This window comes from Citrus clementina, unplaced genomic scaffold (genome assembly GCF_000493195.1).
Source record: "Citrus clementina cultivar Clemenules unplaced genomic scaffold, Citrus_clementina_v1.0 scaffold_3, whole genome shotgun sequence".
In the NCBI taxonomy this organism is placed as follows: Eukaryota; Viridiplantae; Streptophyta; class Magnoliopsida; order Sapindales; family Rutaceae; genus Citrus; species Citrus x clementina.
Window position 1 is genome coordinate 31,472,707 of NW_006262339.1, and position 18,632 is coordinate 31,491,338.

The 18,632-nt window shown below is 35.8% G+C and overlaps 1 protein-coding gene across 2 annotated transcripts; it reads left to right on the forward strand.

The window, feature by feature from the left end:
* Nucleotides 1–11,159: 11,159 nt before the first annotated feature.
* LOC18047991 (pleiotropic drug resistance protein 3) lies at nucleotides 11,160–18,411 on the forward strand. Of its 2 annotated transcripts, none has more exons than XM_024188740.1 (24): nucleotides 11,160–11,515; nucleotides 11,688–11,811; nucleotides 11,902–11,984; nucleotides 12,079–12,163; nucleotides 12,279–12,438; nucleotides 12,548–12,624; nucleotides 12,789–12,842; nucleotides 12,935–13,025; nucleotides 13,117–13,418; nucleotides 13,499–13,780; nucleotides 13,871–14,184; nucleotides 14,381–14,541; nucleotides 14,623–14,726; nucleotides 14,810–14,963; nucleotides 15,051–15,188; nucleotides 15,284–15,357; nucleotides 15,448–15,780; nucleotides 15,873–16,163; nucleotides 16,288–16,371; nucleotides 16,484–16,617; nucleotides 16,703–16,930; nucleotides 17,071–17,242; nucleotides 17,330–17,584; nucleotides 18,145–18,411. In XM_024188740.1, the coding sequence occupies exons 1-24, from the start codon at nucleotides 11,160–11,162 to the stop codon at nucleotides 18,409–18,411; spliced, it is 4,323 nt and encodes a 1,440-aa protein (XP_024044508.1). The 2 variants fall into 2 exon arrangements, with proteins under 2 accessions (XP_024044508.1, XP_024044509.1); XM_024188741.1 differs by having other exon boundaries at nucleotides 15,051–15,122; nucleotides 15,281–15,357; nucleotides 15,475–15,780.
* Nucleotides 18,412–18,632: the final 221 nt, after the last annotated feature.

Genomic DNA, 18,632 nt, shown 5'->3' on the forward strand with positions numbered 1-18,632 from the left:
TTATTCACTTTATTGGGCTATATTAGACATGTACTATGGTTGAGAATTAGATTTGACCATAAAGATTGATTCTTGAAGGACTGGTCGGATTTGTTAATTAGGCCTACAATAGAAACTGGCTTTGGAGTTATTTTGCCACATATACTTATTTCCTTAAGTCATAATCCTATTATTATAAGGAAAAGGAGAATAAGAAAGAGTTTCACTAATCCTAGAAGGATTTGATAGCAATTCTGTATGAAGGCAAGAAGTAAAATGCCTAAGATGAGAAAAAAACGTGAAGAATCAGTTCGAAAGGAAATAAGAATGCAAGGAAGAGAGGAGTGGGCAAATTGGAGAGAAGACTTGGCTACCATAGCTATAATTCAATTAATAAGTCTTTCTTTCTCTTGTCTTTTGTTTAGTTTTTTTTTTATTGGATTTGATATTCAATAATTCAAGCATGTGTGAGTAGTTTTTTTTTTTTTTAATTAGTCAGGGTTGATTTCAAAACCCTAAACATATATTTTTATTAACAAAGTTTCAAAATCAGAATTTCTCCATCTTTCTCTAGAAAGTTTTATATTTCACTAATTAATGTTCAAGGATTGCTATCTTACTTGTTTACTAGATGAAGTTGATGGTGATTTGATTGCTGGTTTAGGGTTTTTGATCTGTAATTGTCAAAGAGCTAAACCTAATCGGTAGAATGTGATCAAGATTATGAATTATTTTTGTTTGATTGCATGTGGAATATAATTTAAGATAAATAAACTGAACTTGTGTGTTTGTTTCTTGCTTTAGCCTATATCTTCTTCTTTTTTATTCTAATGCTTTCATTAAATTAAATTTAGAGAGCTTGTTCTAAATTATTTCTTGGAAAGAGATTAAGTAATAGACATCGCTCTATTTGAAAATCAACTCTCAAGAAACCTACCATCAACAATGGCCCACTCGCTTCCAAACCTAGTTTTTTTTAAACTTGGAGATGAAAAAATTTATTGGAACAATTCCAAACTGTATCACCAATGCAACTATATTGCCAATTCCAAACTCGCTTCTAAATTCATTGACCTAGAATTGAGCTCCAACTTTTTATTTGGCCTTATTCCAAAAACTTTTGGCCACTTGAGATTCCTCAACAATCTCCACTTGGCATATAATTACTTGACGACAAAATCACCTATAGCATAGTGGAGTTTTATCTCTTCCTTGACTAATTGCAGAAATCTAAGAGATTTAAGCTTCGGTTATAATCCATTACGTGGCCTCCTTCCATAGTCACTTGGGAATTTCTTAACTTCTCTTCAAAATTTTTATGCATACGAGTGCAAACTCAAGGGCAACATTCCTTCAGAAGTTGGAATTTTAGGTGGCTTAATACTTTTAAGCCTATTCCACAATGACTTCAATGAAACTATATCGGTGGGAAAATTACAGCAACTATAAGCTTTAGATCTCACTGGCAATAATCTGCAAGGATCCATTCCCTAGGATCTTTGCCACTTGAAAGGGTTGAATTTTTTGTGGTTAGGTGAAAATAAGCTTTCTGGACATATTCTTCAGTGCTTGGTCACTTTATACTCCAAGAGAACTCAACTTAATCAATGTGGAGTCTAGAGTACTCCTTGCAGATAAATTTGTCATAAAAATTATTAAGTGGTTCTCTTCCTTCAAATATATAAAACTTGAAGGCCGTGATGTATTTAGATTTATCAAAAAATCGATTATCAGGTTATATTCCAATGGCCATTGGTGGCCTCAAAAGTTTAGTAAATTTGTTCTTGGCTGGTAATCAATTTTAGGGTCCTACCCTAAATCATTTGGCAGTTTGAATCTAGTTCTTGAGGAATTACCTAGGATACACTCCTCACAAAACCCTAATGCATTTATCTTACCATTCCCTAGACCTCTTAGTTTTTCTAGTTCTTTCAACCTATTTTTCGCTCATGTGTCCCAACATTAGATGCCACAATAATATCTTATCTTGACTTTGGTTTACGACAATAGTTATATTACTTGTAATGGTTGTACCTTGTAACACATACAAATCATTTTACGTGTCACTTTTCATCAACACCAAAGACCCTTTAGCAACCTTCAAGACACTGGATTAAACCCAAATAGTACACCTTGCCTTACCAAGCATACTTAGAGAGATTAAATTCCTTTTAATCTGAGCTACATGTCTCATATCAGTAGTTAGATCTCTAATTGTAACCATCAAATTGTTTTAGCTTTATAGAGGCTATACCAACAACCTTACAGGATGAATTATCTCCCATAATCACTTTAGCACCATTATATAACTGATAACTAGTAAACAAATGTCTATCAGGGCACTTATGGTAAGTGTGACCAGATTCAATAGCCAATTTACCTTCAATCTGGCTACAAGAGCCCACAAGAACTCCAGCTGAGTCATAGCCTTCTTCTTAGTCATTAGAAATAACAACAATATCACTAGTTTTCTCTTTTGACTCCTTAAACTTGTTCTTCCTTTCAGGGTAAACCCTCTTAAGGTGTCCTTTTGGTGGCACTGAAAACATTTCAAGTATTATTCTTGGACTTGTATCTTCTCTTTTCTTCCCTTTCTAGCCATTTATTTGATAGGACTTAGAGCTAAATTAAGACTAACTTTTATTGATTATATCAAAAGAAAACAAACAATCTTAACATACAATTCGAGAGGTAGGTCAATCTCTCCTAAAACTCTTAATGGTTCCTAATACCAGACAAAACTCAACATAAACCCTAAATGATTTCATAATTTCTTATTTGTATCTAAACCCTAATTAATAATAAAATTACTAAATTGCCTCCACCTCTAAAATTACTAAACTGCCCTTGCATCTTTATATTTGCGTCTAACATAAGTTTTCATTGGTCTAATATTACCCCCCTCCTAAAAAGACACCTTGTCCTCAAAGTAGAATCTAGGAAACTGTTGTTGTATTAACTCATATGGCTCTCATGTCTTCTTATAGTTTGATAAGTCATTCCATGTAATCAACACTTCTTTATCAGTAGGTTGTCCAATTATTCCTTGGCGTATTCCCTCCACAGCAGCTAGTTCTAGCATTACCTCCATATCTTCAGTCAGCATCGACGGAAGCAAATGAGATGGTGTATGTCTCTAATAGCTCGTCTTAATATGAAACATCGGGTGAATGACCGATGTTGGTGACAGCTTCAATCGATACACCACCTTTCTAATATTTTCTACGATCTCATAGGGCCCAAAATACCAAGGGAAGAGCTTCTTATTCCTCCGTCGCGCAAGAGACTTCTTCCGGTATGGTCGTAGCTTTAGATAAACTCAGTTTTATACCGTAAATTATACGTCCCTCCTAAGATCATCGGCCTATTTTTTCATTATCTGTTGCGCTTTAGATAGATGCATCTTCAACTCATCAAGTATTTGATTTCGTTCCTCCAAGTGTTGCCTCCATCTACGATACATGTGTCAAACCTTATCTATAGTACACCAAATGAGGAGGATCGCATCCATACAAGATTTTAAAAAGAGTGGTCTGTGCAGTAGTCTGATAAAAAGTATTGTACCAATCTGCCGATGCTAACCACCTCGTCCATTGCTCAGGCTTGTCCAATACAAAACATCATAGATAAGTCTCTACGCATCAGTTGACTATCTCAATCTGCCCATCAGTCTATGGATGGTAAGCTGTACTCCTCTTTAAAATTTTACCTTGTATCTTAAACAACTCCCTCCAAAAGTGGCTAAGAAAAACCTTATCTCGATTCGTTACTATCGTCTCCGGAATTCTATGTAAACGTACCATCTCACGCATAAACGCTGCCACAAACGTCACAACAGTAAATAAATGTCGTAGGGGTATGAAATGAGCGTACTTGCTTAGTCGATCGACCACCACCAAGATCACCGTGTATCCATTCGAATGTGGCAATCCCTCAATAACATCCATCGTCACCTCCTCCCAAACCTTTTTGGGTAGTGATAATGACTACAACAACCCTCTTGGCATCATTGCCATGTATTTGTGGTGCTGACACACATCACACCTCGCTACCATCTCTTTAACATCATTCTTCATCCCAACCCAATACAGCTCTGCGGCCAAACGTTGATAAGTTTTAGAACACCGAAATGTCCCCCAATAGCACTCTCGTGAAACTCTCGTAATAACTTCAGTATTTGGAGTGATGTCCTTTGGCAGCACTAGGCGCCCCTAATATAACAGTTGTTGTCTATCCATGGAATAACCCGGGTATCCCGGTTCCCCACGTAACAACGCTGTCCGAATCTTTGCCATCCCCTCATTCGCTTCAATTTTTTGTAACAATACGTCCCAATCTATCACCAAAGACACCAATAAAGCTACCAACCGAGGTTTTTCCTCTCGTCGTGATAAGGTATCTGTTACCTTATTCTCCAACCCTGGCCGATACTGTATTTCAAAATCATAACCTAGTAACTTCGACAACCAGCGTTGGTGTTCCTCAGTCACCATTTGTTGCTCCAACAGGAATTTGAGACTCTGCTGGTCGATTCGGACAATGAAACGTCGCCCTAAGAGGTATGGCCTCCACTTCTGAATAACTAACACAATTGCCATGAGTTCGCGCTCATAAACTAACTTGCGCCAAGCCCAAGCTATCAATACCTGGCTAAAGTAAGCGATTGGGCGTTGATTTTGCATAAGGACTGCTCCTAACCCATACCTCGATGCATATGTCTACGATAAATGGTTGGCAAATTTGGTAATGTTAGCACCGAAACACTAGTCATGGCCTGCTTTAGTTTTTCAAAACATGCGTCGCTACTTCCCCCCATTGAAAACTATCCTTCTTCAACTGCTCTGTCAAAAGCCATGCTATGGTACTATACCCCTTCACAAACTTTAGGTAATATCCGGTGAGCCCCAAAAAACCTCTTAATTTTTTTAGTGTCTTAGGTAAAGGCCACTTCAGCATTGCCGCTATCTTAGACTGATCTGCTGAAACCCCTCTACCGATGCCATATGCCCCAAGTATTCCACCATTGTCTACGCAAACAAGCACTTTTTCTAATTGGCATACAATTGATGTTTCTGTAACTCCTTCAATAGTAACTCCAGATGACTCACATGATCCTTCAAAGTGCGATTGTAAATTAAGATAACGTTAAAGAAAACAAGGACAAACTTCCTCAAATAAGGCTGAAATACTTTATTCATCAATGACTGAAAAGTATGTGGCGCATTTGTAAGACTGAACGGCATAACCACAAATTCGTAATGTCCCTCGTGAGTCTGAAATGTAGTCTTATGCACATCCTCTGGTCGCATCCGTATCTAGTGATATCTCGACTTCAAATCTATCTTTGTAAACATTGATGCCCCATGCAACTCATCCAACAACTCATCGATCACTGGAATAGGAAATTTATCAAGTACCGTTTCCTTGTTCAGCTCTCAGTAGTTGATACAAAATCTCCAGCTCCCATTTTTTTCTTCGCTAACAAGATCGGGTTCGAAAATAGACTCACGCTCGGTTGTATTATCTCGACCTCCAACATTTCCCTAATTAGCCTCTCAATCTCGATCTTCTGTATTTGAAGGTACCGGTATGGTTAGACATTAATAGGTGAAGCCCCTTCCCTTAACACTATTGCATGCTCATGTTCCCGTCGCGGATATAGGCCATTAGGCAACCAGAAAACCCCCTCAAATCGCTCCAACCACTGCTGAATTGATTTCGGAATAACCGTTGATGCCTCTGTCTGTCCTCCTCCCATGCTATATAGCTCCACAAGAAATTCCTACCTTGAGTCTTGAATCGCCTTTATTATGGTTTTTAATGACACTAAAGTTTTGCTCAAACTCGAATCACCCAGTAGCACTACCACCTGACCATTTACCTGAAGCTCAATTGTTAATAGTTTCCAATTCACTTTCATATCTTCTAGCGTCTGCAACCACTTCTTTCCCAAAATTACGTCAGTATTTCCTAAGTCCAATGGAAGAAAATCGTCCACCGCCTGAACCTCTGGTAATAGTAAGATCATCTCTCTGCATATTCCCCTACTCTTTTATACCTTCCTAGTACCCATTACCACCCCAAAACTACTAATGTCTTTCAAACAAAGTCCTAACCGATCTACTACTTTATTAGAAATAAAATTATGGGTTGCACCACTATTGATTAACACTACTACATTCTGCTCCCCTATTCTCCCTCTTATCTTCATTGTATGGTTCGGTGTAAATCTCAATACTTAATTAAGTGAAACCTCAGCGACATTCAAATGAGGATGTTTTTCCTCCTCCACCTTTTTTTCCTCGGCTTCTTCTCCGCCTTCCTCCTCATCACATACAGTTAAGACTTGTAGTGATTTGTCTTTACATCGATGCCCTAGGGAAAAATTTCTCATCACATTGAAAACACAACCCCTTCGCCCTCTTGTCCTGAATCTCTGTCTCTGTGAGGCATTTGAAAATCACTCCTGGCCGTGCGCCACTAGCTCAATCCCTTTGGGAATCTCTCTGTATCCCCTTAATTTGTGTTTTTTGACCTACAAGTAGTGTGCTTTAGAACTCTCGCTAGAACCCCAAGGTATGAGTTTTCTAACCTACCGATGGTATGTTATTTCAGTATAAAAAATCGACTGAATTGCTCTTATTAATCCGTTTTGCTGTGTTCTTGTCCTCAATCATCTGTGCCAACTCCATCGTCTCCCCTAACCTTCTCGGCCTCAACAAGCGTAGCGTGGCTTGGATTTCGGACTTCAGTCCCTTCATAAAATTCCCTTTCAACACTACCTCTGAGACTTCCCCTATACGCTCCGACAACAGCTCAAACTTTTCCTTATACTCCATGATTGTTCTCTCCTAGGTCAAGGCAAAAAACTGTTCATGCAAATCCCCTTCTTAAGTGGCCCAGAATCTCTCAAATAGTCGGTCCTTAAATTGACCCCATGACCTCAATGGTTGTCATTATTCTCGCCATTGAAATCACACAAGCGCCTTTCCCTCCAAACATAACACCGCATCTCGAAGATCATCCTCTTTGATCTTGCTAAGTTTCTTGGAGCTTTATATATCCCCTAAGACCTCTTTAATCCCTTTATGAACCAACAATGCCCTCATCTTGAGCCTCTATGGATGAAAATCATTCTTTCCAGTGAACTTCTCTACATCTAGTTTTTGAATAGCCATTTTTGATCTAAGAATCAGAGATGTAAAGTTCTAATACCAGTTTGTTGGAATTTGATCAGTATTTTCTTGATCTAATACCCCAAGAACAATTGCTACACACTGATTAATGAATTAAGAATCTATTTACAGATATCAAAGACAAACGAACTTGAAACAATAATGAAAAATGATGAAAAACAAGGGAACAAAGTTGTAGAGGTTCAACGATGGTGGCTTACATCCTCTTTGAGAATCAGAGGTATGACCTCCGTTAATGCAAATCGAGATACAAGTTTTCAAGAGAATTTACAAGGAATCCTTTGAATCAAAACACACCCACCAAGATTTATATATAGCTCTAGAAAGATCCAGCAAGTCTATTTGACCTGGTTTTTTTTATAACAAATCTACAATTTTCCTGGCCTTTCAACTGTCACTAATAGCTTTTCCATGCGCACGACATGTGAGAATCATAAGTGATCTAAATGACGTCCAATTCTGTTGTTTTAAGTTTATGAAATCTTAAGTGAAACACGTAATATCCACATGCTTTACTAACGTTGATTGTATGACATGCATTAGATGTCGTATGCACAATTTGAAGCTTGCAACTGACACATTCTCGAACACTCACTAACTCAGTTGACAATGTCGTTTGCTTTAGAACTTTGATTCTAGTTCACGCTTAACATTTCTATTTGACATCAATTCCAAATTGGCGAGGAGAAAAAATTAGATCTTTCTTCTACCAAAATCCTAGATGATTTGTATATATGTAAATTTTCTTCTTCACTTTAAAATTTGTAAATATATATAGGATTTAGCTATACCAATGTCACTTAGTGCATAGTTTGTTAAATCTATAAAGATCAATATGCGCTTATTATTCTACTTTGTCCCTATGTTATTGTTACAGTACTATTTCATGGCGAGCTTAATTATGGCGACTCTAAAAAATATAATATCGGATTAATATGCTCTTCTTGTATTCAAAGCCCTTGTCGTTGATACTCAAGGTGTTCTAACAAATAATTGGTCTATTTCGTACCTAATATGCAGTTGAGTTAGTACTTCTTGTGGTACTTGTCATCATAGAGTCACAATCTTGATCATTCAATAATGGGTCTCCAAGGTACCATTATTCCTCCACACTTAGGAAATCTCTCATTCGTTCATGTATATTATTTTCGATTATAACAATTTTCATGGCCATCTGCCAAATGAATAGGGGCAACTACGTCGACTTAGATTCATTAATTTCTTTAAAAATGAATTGAATGCAAGCTTTCCATCATACATTGGTGGCTTATCCAAACTCCAAATATTGATTCTTTGTAATAACAGTTTCACAAGTCCCATTGCAAATTCTTTCAACTTATATGAGAGCTGGGGATTTGTACTTAGGTTTAATATAATTAATGGAAGTATTCATTCAGAGATTGGAAATTTGAGTGAGCTTAGGCGCCTGTATCTTAATCATACAAACTTATGTGTATTGCATGTTTGCAGAATTCATTTTTAACTAATAGCATTTAACTAAAAAGGTTTTGTTGCGAAGCCAAGATATATATATATATATATATATATATATAGAGAGAGAGAGAGAGAGAGAGAGAGAGAGAGAGAGAGAGAGAGAGAGAGAGAGAGAGAGAGAGAGAGAGATGTTCTAGTATAAGATTTTAAAGTGCGGGAAAATTTAGGAAAACTTTAAAATCGCATAGTTTAAAAGGCTTAAAACTGTAAGCCTTTAAAACCATGCGGTTTTAAAGTTTTCTCAGACTTTAAACTGATGTACTATTAGTAAACAAAACTAAAACTTGTAAATATAACATAAAGCTAATAAATCAACACTAATGGTAAAATATAACATAAATTTTAGAAATAAAACATAAGACTTATAAAAGGAAGGTAAAATAAGTAAATTGCTATAAAACTGGTAAACTGATATACTATTAGTAAACAAAACTAAAACTTGTAAATATAACATAAAGCTAGTGAATCAACCCTGATTGTAAAATATAACATAAATTTTGGAAATAAAAGACAAGACTTGTAAAAAGAAGGTAAAATAAGTAAATTACTATAAAATTGGTAAATTGATGTATTACTGGTAAACAAAACAAAAACTTATAAATATAACATAAAACTAGTAAATCAACACTAACTATAAAATAAAACATAAATTTTAGAAGTAAAACACAAGACTTGTAAAATGAAGGTCAAATAAGTAAATTACTATAAAACTGGTAAATTGATATATTACTGATAAACAAAACAAAAATTTACAAATATAACATAAAACAAGTAAATCAATATTAAATGCAAAATAAAACATAAAGTTTGTAGACTATGCCTAAAACTTATGATTAAAAGGCAAAATAAGTAAACTAATATAAGAGTTACCGTAAAAAAGAAAGTTTATTACCTTATATATTTATTGATTTTTTTAATTTAAATTGAATAATGTTAGTTTTGCATTTGTGTAATACATGTGATGTTTTATTAAGGATGAAATTTATGCTCAAAATTGGATTGAAATTTTTTTAATATCTTTCATAGTTGTTGGAAGATGAGGTTATTTTGCGTCTTTCTACACTTCCTCAACAATAACCCTAAATGGCATCCAAATACAAGTAAAAAGTTTGAAACTACATAAAATATGCATAATACTCAAATTAGATATAATTTTATTGATATATCATATTTGTGTCTAGTAATATAAGAATATATTTTTTTATTTTGTTTTTACTTGAACCACATCAAGATAAATAATTGCGCTTAATGAACATGTGTAATGAATAGATACCATCATAGAAAATAGGAAAAAAAAGTATACAAATGTCCTAGAATAAATATAGAATTTATGGTAACCAATTCAATAAAATTATTCTACTTTTTTTAGTATAATTTTTTGTTTAATTAAAGAAAATATTTTCGTAAATGAATAAAATATTTTGCACTCAAATTCCTTAGAAACAATGTTAACTTTTTAAATAATTAATAATCGTGCATAAATTTACTAGTTGTACTTTACATATACTATTTCTATGTATAATTTATAATATTTATGTCTATTACGGTATTGATCTCCGAAAAGTGATAATAAAAATGTAATTGTGGAGCATTTAAAATTTTCTCATTTTATTTTAAAATAATTTATACATAAATTATTGGATGCAACTCATGGGTAGTTATTAGCTTCATTGAATGAATCATGCTGCTTTAATTAATTTGCATTTTAATAATGTGAGAAGTAATATTAAAAAATGTAATTGCGGAGCATTTCAGAATTCTCCATTTATTTTCAATTAATTTATACGTATAAACCAGCATGTTTGAGTTTGACAAAGCTTTTCATTTTTGAATGACATGACATACCAACTCCGACGATGCTGATCATGCTGTGTTTGTTATGTCCCAGATAGGAAGTTGAAAAACTTGCACAATATTTTATCTATAAACCAGTGAATTTAGTTTAATTATAAATAAATATTTAATGTCCCTGTTAGTATATGTCCCTGAGTTAATTATAATATTGTCTAATGAAGCCAACGGAATCATCGTTTACTCTGGTTGTAAGCTTAATATTTTAATTAAACTCTTGTCTAATGATGAAGAATGCGCAGTGCAGTCTCGTAATATTTTCTTGATTCTTTAATGAAATTCGAGTTTCTAAAAAGAAAAAAAATTCAACGTTTCATTTTGTTCAATATTAATTTTTATTATCTTAAAAAATAGAATTTAAAACTCTCCATGTATGTCTTCAACGCTGGTGATACGGTAGGTATTCAATTTATTTAACGATAAACTGAAATTAACTTTTAATAATGATGTGAAAGGAATCGAACATCTCTAATCACTTTAAAACTCTCCACTTCATCAGAATATATCATGCATGTTTAACAGCATGCCCTGGCATTAATTTCTGACGCATTGCATTGACTCATCAACTTGTTAGACTATATGTATATCCATCTTTTATACGTGCATGTATAGAATACTGATAGACAAGAGTTGTTGACAATGGCTCAATTGGCAGGTGCCGATGAAATTGAGTCGCTGAGAATTGAGTTAGCTGAGATTGGCAGAAGCATAAGATCCTCATTTAGAAGTTTCGCCTCAAGTTTTCGTGGTGCCATACATGACAATGATGAAGATGAAGATGATGAAGAATGTGACCCGCAATGGGCAGCTGTTGACAGATTGCCAACTTTTGAAAGGGTTACTACAGCTTTGTTTGATGACAAAGATGGCAAACGACTCGTTGATATCACCAAACTTGGAGCTGAGGAGCGGCACTTGTTCATTGAGAAGCTCATCAAACACATTGAAAATGATAACCTGAGATTGCTGCACAAGATCAGAAAGAGATTTGACAGGTATACATGTATATACATATTATATTTAACCTTTTTGTTTCCACTTCTATATGCATGTACCTATCAACTCTCTTTCTAATCTCGTGCAACAAATCTCTCCGAATACCTATACATTTAAGTTAGATGTACATATAGGTTATCACACTAGTTTGTAATGTATTGTGTTTTACAGAGTTGGTGTACAGTTGCCTACTGTAGAAGTGAGATATAAGAATCTTGGTGTTGAAGCAGAATGTGAAGTCGTTCATGGGAAGCCTCTCCCCACTCTTTGGAACACAACCAAGAGCGCGCTTTCTGTAAATACCTATGTATTGATTAACTTCCCTGACTTACAGGCACAGTCTAAATAGCTAGCTTGACTGTCAAGTTATTTATGTTTGTAACAGGGTTTCCCCAGTCTGTTCGGTTCAAAGCAAGAAGCAAAGATCAAAATTTTAAAAGATGTCAATGGCATTATTAAGCCTGGAAGGTAGAATCTTAAATTCTGAGACTTTTAACGTCTTTCAATCCTCTAAAATTTTTGTGCGTTATATGTTTGCTTACTTTGCTCTTGCTCATTGCAGGATGACATTATTGCTTGGACATCCAGGGTGTGGCAAAACCACATTGTTATTAGCACTCTCTGGAAAACTAAGTCATTCTCTTAAGGTTTCATGACTCAGTTAATTTTGTGCATCATTCTCTATATTCTCTGGATTTACTTGCATCTTAAGTTTCATTTTTTTTTTCCTCTCCCCTAAGGATTTTTATTCCTCTTTTACAGGTTTCAGGGGAAGTGTCTTATAACGGATACAGACTGGACGAATTTGTTCCTCAAAAAACATCAGCTTATATAAGCCAATATGATCTGCATATTGCTGAGATGACAGTGAGGGAAACAATTGATTTCTCTGCACGTTGTCAGGGTACAGGACATCGAGCTGGTAAGCACACTTTGGTCACAAAAAAATGGTGATTTCTCTATATTTATTGCTTGCCATACCATGCTCTAAAATCGTTACAAATTGAGTAATATTTTGTTTGAGCTTGAAGACAGCATGAAGGAAGTCATTAAACTAGAGAAGCTGGCAGGGATTTTTCCAGACCCTGATGTAGATGCTTACATGAAGGTACATAAATAACATTTCTGAATTATATTATATCTTCACTAGGCCGCTCAATTTGATTCCTCTAGTAAGTACTTCTACAGCATCTTTATACTTCTATATCATGCTAGGTATCGAAAACTGACTGTCTGGCAGTGCATAACTCAGACCAGCATTTTTTATGACAGGCAATATCTGTTGAAGGACTGGAGAAGAACCTTCAAACAGACTATATTTTGAAGGTACTTCATCAAATCTCTTCCACATGACTAAATCTTGCTTCTACCTCGGCACTTTGATGAGATATAATTTTGCATTGTAATTTTTTCGGCAGATTCTTGGACTTGATATCTGTGCTGACACAATCGTTGGAGATCCCATGAGAAGAGGTGTCTCAGGGGGTCAAAAGAAACGGTTAACTACTGGTAGTGTACTGATGTGGGTTGATAAATCTTGTTATATGAACTGTATTAGGTTCAAAAGACTATCAGTTCTTACGCTGGTCGTGTTATGCAGGGGAGCTGATTGTAGGGCCAACTAGAGCACTATTCATGGATGAGATTTCAAATGGCTTAGACAGTTCCACAACTTTCCAGATTGTCTCCTTTCTAAAGCATTTGGTGCATATTACTGATGCAACTGCATTGATCTCACTACTTCAGCCAGCACCAGAGACCTTTGATCTCTTTGATGATGTTATGCTAATGGCAGAAGGAAAGATTGTGTATCATGGGCCACGGTCTTATATTTGCAAATTCTTTGAGGATTGTGGTTTTAGGTGCCCGGAAAGAAAAGGCGTTGCTGACTTCCTTCAGGAGGTAGGTTGAAACGTTCCATATTTGTCTCACTTGTATAATTCTATGAATGAGAATTGTGTTGCTAATTTATATTATTTCAGGTTATATCTCGAAAAGATCAAGAACAATATTGGCACAGCAAAGACCATCCGTATAGTTATGTTTCTATGGACCAGTTCATTACAAAGTTTAAAACTTCTCATCTTGGCCTGAAGCTAGAGGAGGAGCTTGCACATTCATTTAATAAGTCTGAAAGTCACAAGAAGGCTCTATCTTTTAAAAAGTACTCATTAACTAAATGGGAACTGCTTAAAGCTTGCGCAACAAGGGAATTCCTTTTAATGAAGAGAAATTCTTTCATATACGTGTTCAAATCCACACAGGTAGCTTCCTCTATGTTTAAATGGTTCAATTCACATGACGGCAATATACCTTTTTATGTAAATGCAATTTTGGATTCTTTGTTGCTGCAGTTGGTCATCATAGCTTCAATAACAATGACTGCATTTTTGCGCTCACAATTGGCTGTTGATGTCCTTCATGCAAATGCATACCTGGGTGCTCTGTTCTATGCACTGATGATACTCATCGTAAACGGGTTTCCAGAATTGAACATGACAGCCTCAAGACTTGCAGTTTTCTACAAACAGAGAGACTTATGTTTTTATCCCGCTTGGGCTTATGCTATTCCAGCTTCTATTCTAAAAGTTCCACTTTCACTTCTAGAATCATTTGTTTGGACCTCCCTTACCTACTACGTTATTGGTTACAGCCCTGAGGTTGGAAGGTGAGACTTATGTACATACTTATTTAAAGCTTCTTGGGATAAAAAATAACAACTTTAGGCTTCAGAGATAAATACTAACGTTCTAAAAGTTCAACTGAGAAGTACCAAAATTGTTTCTTGTTAAGCACGTATAAAATCTTGCTTATGTGTGCATAGTTTTCTTCTTCAACAAGCATAACTATGTTGCATTTCTCAGGTTCTTTCGCCAATTCCTTCTCTTATTCACCGTGCACCTAACATCAATATCCTTATTTCGTGCTATTGCCTCACTCTTCCGAACTGTGGCTGTTTCTTTGATGATTGGCACTATGGCTATATTAATGCTTTTGTTATTTGGAGGCTTTATTATCCCCAAAAGTAAGATTTCTCAAAGCCCCATCTGTATCCATGTTAATAAATAATCATACAGCAATTGCACTTACTGGTTTGTGATTGCAGAATCCATGCCTTCTTGGCTTAAGTGGGGATTTTGGGTCTGCCCTCTGACATATGGGGAGATAGGCCTGACTGTTAACGAATTTCTTGCTCCTCGCTGGGAAAAGGTAATAATTTAATACTGAACAGATAGATAATAACTGTCTCGTCGTACTATCCAAACAAAAATGAAAAGTTGCTTAATTCACAGATAACATCTGGAAACACGACTGTCGGGAGGCAAACACTGGAAAGCCGTGGATTGAACTTTGATAGTTCTTTCTACTGGATATCAATTGCTGCTTTGATTGGTTTCACGGTGCTTTTCAACGTTGTTTTTACCTTGGCTTTGACTTTCTTGAAATGTGAGTTTTCCTTTCACTGTTTACTCAACTCTTTAGAATCACTTGTCATAGTGTTAATTGTCAACTGAAAAATTGATCTATATTCAGCTCCAGGAAAGTCCCGCACCATAATTGCTTACGAAAAATACTCAAAACTACAAGATCAGAAAGATGGCAGCAGTGGCTCAGACAGAGACAAGAAACATATTGATGCTCCTCTAAAAACTACTGCAGGACCAAAAAGGGGTGAGCAACCATTAGTTTGTTTCTATTTTTCCATCCATGTCGATAATGAGTTCTTTTGTACATTTTCTCACGGGTCTCACTCATTGATGAAGTAGGAAAGATGGTTCTACCCTTTGAGCCCCTGACATTAACATTTGAGGATGTGCAGTACTATGTAGACACCCCTTCGGTAATCATATAACTAATGCTGAAGTGTAGGAAGCAATATATACGAGCTGACATGGTTGGTTAATTAATTATGTTATTATTTTCATCACAGGCAATGAAAAAGAGAGGTTTCAATCAGAAAAAGCTTCAGCTTCTGTCTGATATTACCGGTACATTTAGGCCTGGCATTCTTACAGCATTGATGGGTGTTAGTGGAGCTGGGAAAACAACTCTGATGGATGTTCTCTCGGGAAGAAAAACGGGTGGTATTATTGAAGGAGATATAAGAATTGGTGGGTACCCCAAGGTTCAACACACATTTGCCAGGATATCAGGTTATTGCGAGCAAAACGACATCCATTCTCCTAATATTACAGTTGAAGAATCAGTAATATTTTCTGCTTGGCTGCGACTTTCACCTGAGATTGATTTAAAAACTAAAGCTGTATGTTTCTTCTTGGGCTTGACTGAATGTTTGCTCTTGGATTAATCATTTTGATTGAATAAACTGAATTATTTTTATTGACCTTCCCTCAGGAATTTGTTAATGAAGTCCTTCAAACTATTGAGCTTGACGGAATTAAATATTCACTAGTGGGTTTGCCAGGAGTGAGTGGATTATCAACTGAGCAACGCAAGAGGCTAACTATAGCTGTGGAGCTTGTTGCCAACCCTTCCATCATCTTTATGGATGAACCCACTTCAGGTTTGGATGCTAGAGCAGCTGCAATTGTTATGAGAGCAGTGAAGAACGTTGTTGAAACAGGAAGAACAGTCGTTTGCACCATCCACCAACCAAGCATCGATATCTTTGAAGCATTTGATGATGTAAGACTTTGGTCACCAAGTATCTATCTGATGAAAATTTTAAAAAGAAAATTGAATGGTATGTGCGTGATCACAGTTTTATACCATTTAACAACAATTCTAATACACCTTGATATCAATGCAGTTAATTCTAATGAAGAACGGAGGACGCATCATCTATTCTGGGCCACTAGGTCAGCATTCATGTAAAGTTATCGATTACTTTCAGGTCAGTTTATTATTGTACAAATTTGGCAGTAGAAGTTCAAAATATTCATCTTTCCCTTTTACAAACTAAAATCATTGATCCTGATTTTACTTCCTTTTAATTCTTGCAATAGAGTATCCCCGGGGTATTGAAGATTAAGGACAATTATAATCCAGCAACATGGATGCTAGAGGTTTCTTCTAGCTCTATAGAGACTGAGCTTGGTGTTGATTTTGCGCAAATCTATAGGGAATCGACCTTGTACCAGTGAGTAAAAATCTCCGGATGCCCTTCAAATAATCAGATTCCAGTGTTTAGCTTATAAATTACTCTTTCACCTTTCTGACTTTAGGGATAACAAGGAACTGGTAAAGCAATTGAGTTCACCATCTCCTGGTTCAAAGGACTTGCACTTTCCTACCCATTTTCCTCAAAATGGTTGGGAGCAGTTTAAAGCATGCCTGTGGAAACAGAACTTATCTTATTGGAGAAATCCTTCATACAACTTGAGACGCATTGTTTTTACGTGTGCTATGTCTTTGCTGTATGGTATACTGTTTTGGCAGCAAGGAAAGAAAATGTGGGTCAATCCAATCTTACTGATGTTATCTCATTACTTTGAAAATGAGCTTGAATTAATCTTGTCGCACTTTTGCAAGCAAAAAAGCCCTTCGAAATGACAATGTGTTTCTTTTTTTTTCTTTTTCTTTTTTTCCCCAGAAAAACCCAGCAAGAAGTGTTCAATATCTTTGGTGCAATGTACTCGGCAGCAATCTTTTTTGGCATAAACAACTGCTCGTCAGTTGTACCGCTTGTTGCAACAGAGCGAACAGTCCTATACCGAGAAAGATTTGCAGGAATGTACTCCCCATGGGCATATTCATTTGCACAGGTTCTAATTTACTTTGCAAAAATGCATTAGCTTGTCAACATAACTCTTTTACTTTTTCTTCAAGTTACTGAGATTGTGTAATTGCAGGTGCTTGTTGAGGTTCCCTACTTGTTCATTCAAGCAGTTATTTATGTGATCATCACATATCCTATGATCGGTTATTATTGGTCTGCATATAAGATATTCTGGTCACTTTACGGCACGTTCTGCAATCTTCTATACTTCAACTACATGGGAATGCTGATGGTATCATTGACACCAAATGTTCAACTGGCTTCTATTTTGGCTTCATCTTCTTACTCGATGCTTAATCTGTTTTGCGGGTACAGCATAACAAAACGAGTAAGTTCCTATATCTTGTTCAAATGCAACAAACTTTGATTATGATTCTTGATCTTTGACAGGAAACCCACAAAAAGAAAAAAAAAGAAAAAAAAAGAAAGGACTTATTGGCATTCATTATGTAAGATCCGTCTCCATTTATCTTCTGAGCCTCGACATTGATTCTTCCTTCCGTCAAAATTTATGAACACACAGTGATAGAATGGCCAACTTGGCTCTTGCTTTCATTGCCAAATATACAAATCTCTTCCGACTACTAGCTCTTGTTCAGGCTATGAAGCTGCCACAAAGCAACCAACAACTATTGTTACCATCAAAATATTCATTATGATGCTGAAATGTCTCAAACTTATTTCAATTCTGACACATGAATCATAAAATATTCAGTTTGGATATTCTGCGATGTAGATTTTGGACTTCCATTTCGTCTTGCTTCATGCTAATTACTCATGTCAAGTTCAAGTAATTCAGCGTTTAAGTTACCATTAGCTATGAGCAAGTCTGTAATTTACAAAATACAGATGCTCGGTGCTGATTGATTTTTTTTTACTTTCTTGCAGCAAATTCCAAAGTGGTGGATATGGGCGTATTACTTGTGTCCCACATCTTGGGTACTAAATGGGATGCTATCTTCACAATATGGAGACATAGAGAAAGAAATATCAGCATTTGGCGAAACCAAAACTGTTTCTGGTTTCTTAGATGATTACTTCGGCTTTAATCATGATCTTTTAGGAGTTGTTGGTATTGTGCTTCTAATCTTCCCCATTGTATTCGCTTCTCTTTTTGCATACTTCATTGGAAAGCTGAACTTCCAAAGGAGATGAGTGTATTATTAATTCATTAGTTAGTTAATTAATTTATTGGAGTTGTAAAGCTTGAAGAAATGGAACGGACAATCTTGTTGTAGCATAAGCAAACTTAAGTTATAAGATGGCCTTTTCTTCTGGCCACTTGAAATGCCTCTACTCAAGGCACTACCGCATATTCATTATATCAGCACAGATATCGAATCCAAGAATCTAAGAAGACACAATATTGAAATGTT

Coding starts and splice junctions, on each gene's coding strand:
- LOC18047991 (XM_024188740.1), top strand. CDS start 11,160: ATGGCTCAATTGGCAGGTGCCGATGAAATTGAGTCGCTGAGAATTGAG. Junction 13,026..13,116: donor AAAGAAACGGTTAACTACTG/GTAGTGTACTGA, acceptor CGTGTTATGCAG/GGGAGCTGATTGTAGGGCCA. Junction 17,585..18,144: donor GGTACAGCATAACAAAACGA/GTAAGTTCCTAT, acceptor ACTTTCTTGCAG/CAAATTCCAAAGTGGTGGAT.